The sequence below is a fragment of the Austrofundulus limnaeus genome, unplaced genomic scaffold (assembly GCF_001266775.1).
Source record: "Austrofundulus limnaeus strain Quisiro unplaced genomic scaffold, Austrofundulus_limnaeus-1.0 Scaffold732, whole genome shotgun sequence".
NCBI classification, from domain to species: Eukaryota; Metazoa; Chordata; class Actinopteri; order Cyprinodontiformes; family Rivulidae; genus Austrofundulus; species Austrofundulus limnaeus.
In genome coordinates this window covers 108,392-118,926 of record NW_013953134.1, presented here as the reverse complement: position 1 = coordinate 118,926, position 10,535 = coordinate 108,392, and the positions used below count along the sequence as shown (strand labels likewise).

General features: G+C 39.1%; 1 protein-coding gene across 4 annotated transcripts in view; it reads right to left on the bottom strand.

The window, feature by feature from the left end:
• The window catches only part of LOC106532215 (rho GTPase-activating protein 42), a 109,301-nt gene that overhangs the window by 17,925 nt on the left and 80,841 nt on the right, over positions 1-10,535 (bottom strand). For 2 of the 4 annotated variants that reach the window (XM_014028237.1, XM_014028238.1), the window contains exons 7-11: positions 8,796-8,900; positions 5,864-5,993; positions 5,398-5,498; positions 1,852-1,961; positions 1,276-1,332 (exon numbers count right to left, since the gene is read on the bottom strand). In XM_014028237.1, coding sequence (XP_013883691.1) covers positions 1,276-1,332; positions 1,852-1,961; positions 5,398-5,498; positions 5,864-5,993; positions 8,796-8,900 — 503 coding nt within the window. The remainder of the gene's footprint in view (positions 1-1,275; positions 1,333-1,851; positions 1,962-5,397; positions 5,499-5,863; positions 5,994-8,795; positions 8,901-10,535) is intronic. The other 2 variants (XM_014028239.1, XM_014028240.1) reach the window with 1 other exon arrangement.

The following is a 10,535-nucleotide window of genomic DNA, read 5'->3' as shown; positions in this document are numbered from 1 at the left end:
CTATCTATCTATCTATCTATCTATCTATCTATCTATCTATCTATCTATCTATCTATCTATCTATACATATTATGACCTGACTATTCTATCCTGCCCCAAAAAGCATACAATCATGTAATCACCTGTGTATGTCTGGTAGCAAAATATCTCACGAATCACTTGAATAATTTTAACAAAGCTCTCAAAAAATAATTATTTTATGGACATCTAAAACTGATTAACTTCCAGAGTATGGTCGCCACAACTAATTCTCTTTGGCAAGCACAATAAAAGCTGTAACTCAGTAAATTTTACAGACACTGGACTATAATTTAGTAAGAGAGTAGCTGAGAGTTACCTCCAACGATGGCACTAACTGTTGGAGTGAAGGATTTGTATGTTAGCATTATAAAGATAAAAATATAAGGTAGTAGCTGTGAGTTATCCACGACACACACTTTGAGCTCTAAAGAAATTAGGAAGGAAGTAGTGATGCTGCCACATCTGAAGATACATTCTTTGAGTTGCACCAAGAATCAGAAGCTGCATGGACTTTCAGTTTTGGACCATCTCAAAATGTGGGTAAATCCAGCGAAAGGACCCTGTGAGAATGAGCTGACAGGCTCAATCATGGGTGGGCCAAAGGCGGGACAGCGCGTTTGCGTTCTAATGAGGATGAATGGAGGAGCTGGGATCTGACTGGAGCCTGGCCGGCATTGTTTTTAACGCTTGCACCTCGGGGGGCATTGCAGTGGAAGACTGAGTTGCCCTGCAAACAAACTGCAGTGGCTGTCCACGCTCAGCGGCGCTCACCGGGGACGAGCGGAGCAGGGCTTAATGCTGCTGTCCGGTAATTAGCCTCACAATCTTGCAGGCTTTATAATTTGCAGTATAGATCTTGGTGCTTAGCTCACATCAAGCCTTCATAATGGACAGCTTAGTCAGCTGAGGTCGTGTTACTCATCAGAGAGAGCTTCTTGCAGGTTTGTGATCTTGTGTAAATCTTATTGTATTTTACAGTAAAGCGTACGGGTGATAGGATTCAAGATTTGACACATAAACACAAACAAATCCTGGATCTTTTCATGAATCAAATCGATTTGAAGCTTTTAAAAAGAGCCAATGCGATAAATCAAATCGCAGTTAAATGCCATTATCTTTAAGCTCATATTGATTAAGTTTTTGTGAGGTGGTAAGAGAGGGAAACAGCCATAATTAGATTTGAATGTAAGGCTGGGTGCACACATGCAGAACATGCAGCTGCTCAGAGAGGACAGCACTGATCAGTTCACATACCGGACTTTACAGAAAAACTGAAGCGGCCTGAAAAGAGTTCCACGACAGATGTCATTTCTACAATGACATGAACACAAGAGAGAAGATGGGATGGCTTCCAAAGGAAAAAAAAATAGAATAAATATTGATGTTGCAGACATTCAGCAAACAGGAGCTTGTTGACGGGGGAGGGGGGACAGGAGGAACATGCAGGACACAAACAGCTCGAGACTTCTAACGCTGCCTAATTGAAGTCTTTGAAGATGTTAATCCAACCTGAACTTCTCTTGCACGCTCAAATGTGGTGTACGCGTTAAAAAGAAACACAAAACGCACGAGAACAAAACATTCTACATGCAGCTCGCCGCTCTTAGAGAGTTAGTTGTATTTGTGGAAAAAAATCAATCCTGGAGCCTTACAAAGATGCTAATAACAGAGTTATTACTATGTAAATACTATTATTATTGCATATTACATAGTTTATCAAGATCAAACAGGAAAATAAGCAGAATTGTGATGGACAAAGCATTATAAACCACAATATGCGTATGAACGTAATCTATACAAAATGCGTTTTTGTGGATTTGTATCACGGACCTCCCAGCCACTTCAATGTCAAAGCAGAAACGCTTGTCGATGGAGTCTGTCTTCCTTCGAATGCAGGACTTGAGCTTGAAAATCTCTGGCTGACTCAGGACAAGGCCATTCTAAAAACAGAAACACGGGCAGAGATACACACAGAGACACAAAACAGACAAAAGAAAAAAAAAGCCCACAACCCTCATCAATCATTTACCACAACACAATATAGACAATGGGGATAATGTGGTCAGGTTTTTATCCTAAGTTTTGTGCAAATAGAACCAAATCTTTAGTGGTCAAAGAAGTGGAAAAAACAGTATTCTGAGTGTTGAATGACCTTGCTGGAGTTGGCTGAAATAGCTGACAGGAAGTTGTTAAAGTGCCTGTGACACACACACATCCTTCAAACACAAAAAGTCAAAGAAAACATTTTTATATTTAAGTAACTTGGAATAATACAAGTGATTTTACCCATTTTATCACACAACTGGCAGACTTTATTTTAAACTTGGCTCAAACAAAGTGAAACAGGAAGTGACCTCAAAGGCTGTGTCCAAAACAACAGGCCGGGTCCTCCGGAGGACCCAGACTACCCGATCGAGGTGGGCCGGGTCCTTGGTAGACCGGGAAGACCGGAAAAAAAGAGGCTGTGAATTTGGACGGTCTAGCGTCCTGTCCTTATGTCATGTCACCTAGCAACTGTGACGAYGCTAAACAAGCAAACTTAAATCAAAACTAGAAAAATATCAATACATTAGCATTATCAATATCACAAAACTATAAAATTAACTTAAAGGTAACATTTGAAGAACTAATTGACCCGCTGTAGGTGCATGTTTATTTCACGTTTTTTTTATGACAAAAACATGTCGATACAAATGATAAAAGTATTAGAATTACAACCGCTAAAAATTTTAATTTTTATATCGCCATATTTTTTATTTAAAACGTAATCTTTTGTCTTGCTTCGTCCGCCATTACTAGCTTAAAAAAAAATCTCCGGTCGGGCCGCAAAGCATTGTGGGATACGCTGGGGCGGGAAGGATCCATCAGACCAGTCCTTCAAATCGGGGAAAAAGAAGGACGTATTTGTCGGCCGCATCGGAGGAGTCTTCGGTTTTGGACGGCCTTCGTCGTGGCGCTGTGACGTATGCGGCCGACAAATTCGGCCTTCGGAGGACCCGGCCTGCCGTTTTGGACACAGCCAAAGGGGAGTTTTTTAAGGAATGGAACTCCCTGGTTTTTGTTTATTGAAACAATATTGTTTGAACTCTGACTCTTCATCTCTCTGATAGAGACTGAAAATAATCTAAAGAAACATCAGATTTTTCTCTACAGTCTGTGCTAGCCATTGTAGCACTGCTCTGTTCACATGCAGACATTCCCCTTTGACATCACTTCCTGTTTCTTCACATGCAAACATCTCAACAACTCTTCATCACAGCAGCATGAAATATTTGCAATATATTTTCAGTGTTATTCTTCCCAAAATGCATTCATATTTATTAGAAAGATTTGGTGTCACAGGCACTTTAAAATAAAATCCTGGCAAACAGAAGCTAAAAACGGGCAGAATTGAGGCTAAAACAAGCAAAATAAGCTAAATGGAGCAAAATGTCTACGAAATCCTAAAAATGGTTGCTGAAAGCTAAAAGTAGCATAAGAAAAAACAATGTTTTTGAAACAATGAAAAAAATCTTCAATGTATTCATATGGGTTTTTTTTTAAATCAATGTAAATATTTTGATTGTTACACAAAAGGAATGAATCAATCAAAACTTTATTTTTATAGCACTTATGAATAATAATAATAATAAATGAACATCAAGGCTTTTCATCTGGCAGCCCACGGGCTAAGTAACCAAAGTTCGGCCCACCAAATTGATTCATTCATCCAACCCCCCAGTTTTCTACTGTAATTACTATGAGTTCTTTTAGTTAAGACATAGACATGTACCGTATTTTTCGGACTATAAGCCGCGACTTTTTTCCTGAACTTTGAACCATGCGGCTTATAGACCGGTGCGGCTTATACGTGGATTTTTTTCTTCAGCCACCAGGGGGCTCTTATGCTCTATTTGCTTCAACCACTCACTTCAAAAAAGAAAGGAAAAAAAAAAGAAAATAGCGATCGCTTCCAGAGCTGACTGTTGTACCAGGAAGCAGCGATTTAAAGATAGTCAATGGCCAAAAACTCATAAAAGGGGATAAAACAGACATTTTTCACAATGGAATCTGACTGATAAAAAYTTTGGAGCTTAATCCAGGACCAGTTTGTGGATAAACGTCGAGTGAAGAGCTGCTGACTTTTTTTTCCCTCATTGCACTCCCCGGGGAAGGAATCCCATGCGGTGACGTATGCTGGAGCGGGAGGGCTTTCCCAGCACAGCTTCAGAGCCAGCATTACCCCGGGAGGACATCGACACAGAAAGCAACACTGAACAGATACCGCTGTGTGACGCAGCTTTTCTCAGCTTGTTTAACTCCGACACTGAACAGATACCGCTGTGTGACGCAGCTTTTCTCAGCTTGTTTAACTCCGACACTGAAGAGGACTTCGATGGTTTCAGTGCACCGGAGGATGATGAATGAGACATTTTGTTGGACCGGAAACTGTTAAAGAAAACTACCAAAATAAGGTCAGTTATATGAACCGTATACCTCCGAACTTTAATTCCTAAAGGTTTGCTTTTTTGTTTTGATGTTGAATTCACTTTTTTGATGGCAAATTTGGGTGTACTGTTTTTTTTATGTTGGGGGTGCGGCTTATAGTCCGAAAAATATGGTAGTATCTACAGAAACGTTAGAATCTTGGCCAGAAGCTGGTAAAAATCATTTCTATGAACATCCAAGACAGTTAAAATTATAATCAGTTCAAGATAAAACTATGAAAGTGAAAATAAAATTGGTTTAAAAATTTGGCAAGTCAGAGATGTCAAAACTATAATTATGTTAAACAGGAGGCCTAATGTGTTATTTTTGTTTTTGTTTTATTATCACTACTTTTATTACATAGGGTTCTGTATGTTGTATTCATGATTAAATGCAGCAAAATAAACTATTTAAAAGGTAGCAGATCTTTATAATACTTGGTTTATTTACATAATGACTTTAATTGCTGGATGTTCGGCCCCTGTGCTGTTGGCCTGCAGTCACTGTGGCCCCCGGAACAGTTTATGTTGAATAGCCCTGCTATACATTAACTGAGATAATTATATCTGAAGTGTCAGATATTGTATATTCAGCTCATCATCTACAAATCATAATAAAATGTTTAAGTTTTCATTTTTATTCTTTGTAGATTTTGTCATATATTCAAATCTTATTTTTAGCTTGTTTAAGTTAACAAGCCATTTATTTTATGTGCCACTTCAGTAACTTTGACGGTTTTCCTTTCTCTCCCTCGGGGGGAGGAACAAGCAGGCTTTTTGTTTCACCCACACAGATTCCACTTGCTCCGTTTTCCTTTTCCTTATTTTATTTTGTTTCCTTTTTTATTTTAGCTCCCAGCTTTTATCATGTGAATCTACAAGCAAAGATAGCTAAACTGAACCGAGTTACCTGTTTCCCAGCTGACTTGTTTTCGGTGTTGCTCATGGTGAATGTCTTGCTGCCTTTCTCGTACGTGCAGTAGTGACGTGTCCAAGTGCATCCCAGAGGACCTGGGACACAGAACAGAGGGAGAGCACACAGGTTGAGCTCAAACTGTTTTTTGCACTCAATCAAAATGTGCCTGGAAAGACTTCTAAAAATCAATGTCTAATTAAACTGTTATAAATCAAAAGTTGTTTGGAGCTGGCGATAAAAATCTATTATTCTTGGCAACACCCCGTACACACAAACACATTTCAGAGCACATCAAAGTCGATCTGTAAACAAGAAGAGCTATGAGCTTCGTGTGAGAAGATCTCTTCTGAAGAGGCTGGGGAGAGCTCAGGACATGTTTATGTTGATGGAGGTAAAACTGTGCACCTCTAATTGAAGCAGGAGGGAGAGGGAGGGCGGGCACTTCCACAGGAAGACTCACGTTTCTCCTGGACGTACAGGAAGCCCTCCATCGTCCACTGGCCTGGGGGCTTATAGTCCTGATCTGCAGACCTTATCCTCTGCATCAGCTTCTCCACTTCCTGCTTGGTGCTCACAAAGTTGTTTCGTGTCTGTGTGTAAAACAGAGGAGTTAGTATCTACATTAGCTAATAATAAAACCTCTACACCACGTGTGTCAAATTCAAGGCCCACAGGCCACATCTGGCCCAATGATGAGGCCCCGCCTACCCCNGTTGTTGCTTTTTATAGCTGACTGATATTGATCTTACTTTCTGTATAACATACAAACATCCTTGACTCTTGTAAGGGAAAAAAAGCACCGGTAGTGTAGCTGGAGGAAAAACGGATCTCATCTCAAGCACAGAGGATCCCACAAACATCCAGCTGCACTCAGTCAAATCCTCAGACACAACCGCTGATTTGATTTCTAGGCTGAGGTTTGGTATATCAAATGAACAAGGATGAAGCACCTTATCTGTGCTCTGATTCATCACAGGCAAGCTTGAGCCCTGTCATTTTTCCCCACCACTACCTGCAGGCAGGAGATTTGCATTTCCGGCCTAGGATGTGGGTGAGCTGCTAGGGGATGTAAAGAAATGGGAGAGTGGTCTTTAAAACGCACACTTGGATCGCATCTTTCATGTTTTAAAGGTGAGGTATTTAGCTAAATCTTTTTTAAGCTTTATATAATGTTATAATGGCATTTCCTCATTAAAAATATACCTAGAATGTTGCTTTGATTCATTCATGTGTGTTTGAGAAACCCTTGAATCTCCTGTGGTAGCCAGTGGAGCTGAAGAAACACTTGCTGGTACAAAGCTCCGCCTATTTACACAAAAACTCCGCCCCAGAGCTCCATCTGCAGCCAAACTCCCGCCCCACGGTGCACCCATCCCACAAAGCATTGTTGTGAAGACGTGCTGAAGTGGGAGTGTCAGAAATGGTAGCTTCTTCCAATTTCAAGGCGTTTAGATAGACTGATGCAGAGTCAAATTTATTTTTGATATATATATATACAGGGTTTTCACAACAAGTAAAAGGTAACATAGTTCTTGACTGTAGTGTAGAATTGAACTTTGTGTCTAGAATATACATAAAACCCCCTTTAACGTTAAACACAAAAAACATACATACATTTATGTGTGTGTGTGTGTGTGTGTGTGTGTGTGTGTGTGTGTGTGTGTGTGTGTATATATATATATATATATATAATAAATCACATGTAAACTTTAAATTTATGATTCAATGCAACACATTTAAAAGGTGAAAAATAATAATACTTGTCGTGGCACTGAGTAGCTGTATTAATGTCTCAAAAGAAGCTGCTTTAAAGCCAGCATTGACCATAATAATACCATAATGCACACTGACTATTTTACCTGATAAATGACGACATCCTACCACTAGGTGGAGGTGCACAGGATGTAAAAACAGCTGGAAGATGGCAAAATTTAAATTTTGTTTTTAGTTTTTTTGTGTGTTTTCAGTTGTTTTAATTTTTTTGTTGTAATTTACTTTTCTTTTGAACATATTTTGGGTATAAAAAAGGGGCAGATATTATAAGATTTATTCTTCTCTTATATTCTTATGCCTTTCATTTTATTTGATTTTATTTTGATTGCATGTTTTTTGTTCTTTGTTATTTTATGTTACAACTGAAACAAATACATTTCTAAATAAAATAAAAAAAAATAAAAATTCACAGTGTAAATTCTTTATTTAGCTGCATTTTTGATGGCTACTTTAGCTACGGCCCAGTTGTACTGGGAAGTAGGAATTTCCCACTTACAAGTCATAAATTTAAACTGGAAAGAGGGAATAATGTCAGATAGCAGGTTGAGAATTCAAGACAGCAGCTATTTACCACAACTCAACAGTGAGAAAAACTTGCTTACTTTCACTTTTAACAGTATTTCTCTATTATTTATTTAACATTTAGTCCATTGTACACACATTACTCTCCAGTGCTTATAAGTGGAAGTGTTAAAATCCTGTTTCTACGCACAAAATACCACATAAAGCTCAGTTAGTGTTTGTTAGCGGTACTCAGTCGTAACAGTGAGAAAAGGAATTTGATGTCTCATGATTAGTCAAAGTTAAACATCAAAATTGTTTACAACTGGCTCTTTGAGGGCTACCATGAGGCTCAAGTGGCCCTCAGTGAAAATGAGTTTGACACCCCAGCTCAACACTTTTGCATGACACATTTTAATTTTATTTTTATTGCTGATTTCACAAATTAACAATGCCTACGGCTGGTGTCAAAGCTAATGAGATTGTAATTATTGATAACTATTTAACAGAACATCTTTTCAAAAATTAACCAACCTATCACCTAAATTTCCTATTGATGACATATTGTTAGCCACCCCCCCCAAAAAAAAACAACAACAAAAAAATACAAAAACAAAACAAAAGAGTAATAAAAACATTTAACATGATCTAAAGTTATAACCCAGATTCAGACGTTGAGTCAAACAGGTTAACGTAAGGCTGTTTCACATCTTAAAGCAGAGTTCTGAGGCAGCCTCACCTTTTCCAGCTCCTATTAGTGCTCCCTGCATCGAAACACGGAGAGAAGGGTTATGAAGTGAAAATTGTCAGAGCAATGCCACTGACATTTCGGGTCAGAGAGAAATTTGGACCCTCAGGCTGAAAGCATTGAGGTCACAGTGATGGAAGCGAGGGGCATGGCAGTGGCTGCAGTTTTATTTTCCACTCTTAAGTGTTTTTTGACACAGTGCCATTGAATGGCCTGCAGTAACAGCCTGCAATACTACACTGAAAACATCTATCCTCTGTGCAACTGCACTGTAGAAAGTCTGCTTGTTATATCGAGGCATGATAAGCTGCAGAATCTGATTATGTGGCTGGTTGCCTCTGTATGCAACCCTTAAGGTGTTGAGACTTACATTCTGGAGGTTGAACTGGAGTTGCTGTTTGTATGGCTCAAATTCCTGAGCCAGCTCATATCCTTCATGGTAGAACGTAAACAAACCCTGAAGAAAGGCCAGGAGCTGGAAGAGGAATAATACTCATCAGGGAGGTATTGAATTAATTCACATGCAGTAAAAAAGAGAAAAAATCCCATGGAGAATTCCTTCAATTTATTATTTCAATAAAACAAAATTATTCTATTGCAATTATTTTCACATAAGCTTTCATTTATAACACCACTATTAAAATATAGCAGTTGGTTTAAACCATATCCCATCAGACTCCTCAGGCTTGAGCCACTTCCAGTCACCTCTGGAGTCCCCCAAGGCTCTGTGCTGAAGCCTATTTCATTCTCAATTTACTTTCCTTCTCCTTGGCAACATCTTCTGTGAAAACAACGTAAATTATATTTCCTACACAGATGACACCCAGCTTGTACATTTCCACCAAGCCTATCTCTACCCTGCCTCACACCTCCCTTTGTGACTGCATACAAGTAATCAAGTTCTGGTTCTGCTCCAACTTCACCCCTGGAGTCCCCCAAGGCTCTGTCCTGGAGCCTCTTTCATTCACAATTTACATTCTTTATCCTTGGTCACGTCTTCAACGAGAACAATGTAAATTTCAACGGCTACACAGGTGACACTCAGCTTGTACATTTCCACAAAGTCTATCTCTACCCTGCCTCAAACCTCTCTTTGCGACTGCACACAAATAATCAAGTTCTGGTTCTCCTCCAACTTCCAGTTAACAGTGTGACAGTTTCTCAATTACTATTGGTAATTCAAGAATAATCCCCTCCCCTCAGGTTACCATAGGTGTCATCATCATAAGCACACTTTCATTCCAAATGTGAATCAATACTACAATTCAGTCTGCATGGTTCCATTTCTGTAACACTAACAGCCAACCCTCATACTACACAGCAGAAAATACAGCTGATGAGGTTCATACCATGGTCACTTTGCATCTGCGTTACTGTTGAAGTACTTCTCTCCGGTTTCTAACAAAAAATTGCTTCATTAATGTGAGTTGGCCCAGTGTTCTGCTGCACACATTATAACCAGAACCCCATCCTTCAGCCACATCACTTTCGTTTTTCAGCAGCATCATTGGCTTCCTGTTGAGTCTTGGATTGACTATAAAATTCTGCTTCTCATTTTGAAGGCCATTGAGAGTTTCACTTCTCAGTATTTTTTTGGATCTTTTGCAAATTACCACACCCACCCCTACTCTTAGGTCCTCCATTCATCTTGCTGTTCCCTGAGTCCGTCTGATCACCATGGGGGTCCAAGCTTTCAGCCACTCTGCCCCCTCCTTTTGAATTCCTTTCCACCTGGCACCTGTGACTCCGAGTCTCCCTCTCATATTTTTAAATCCCACCTGAAAACCAACCAGTTCCAACCAGCCTGACTACTCTGATCATTTCATCCTTTTATGTTCTGTTCATAAAACGTTTCATTAATGTCTTTTATGATTTGTTTTTACAATTTTATCTTGGTTTTATGTTGATTTTGATCATGTTTGTAGGTTTATTTAAATAAAATGGACTTTCAGTATTAATAATGTTACATGTGCTCGGTATCAAAGATATTTATTTTTAAATAAAGCTGTAATTATAATTCTCTTCCTACATTTTCTACATGTGCATCTTATCATTTATTGGGAAACTTAAATATTTTTAAGGCTGATGCTTTTAATGCTGCAGATTTACC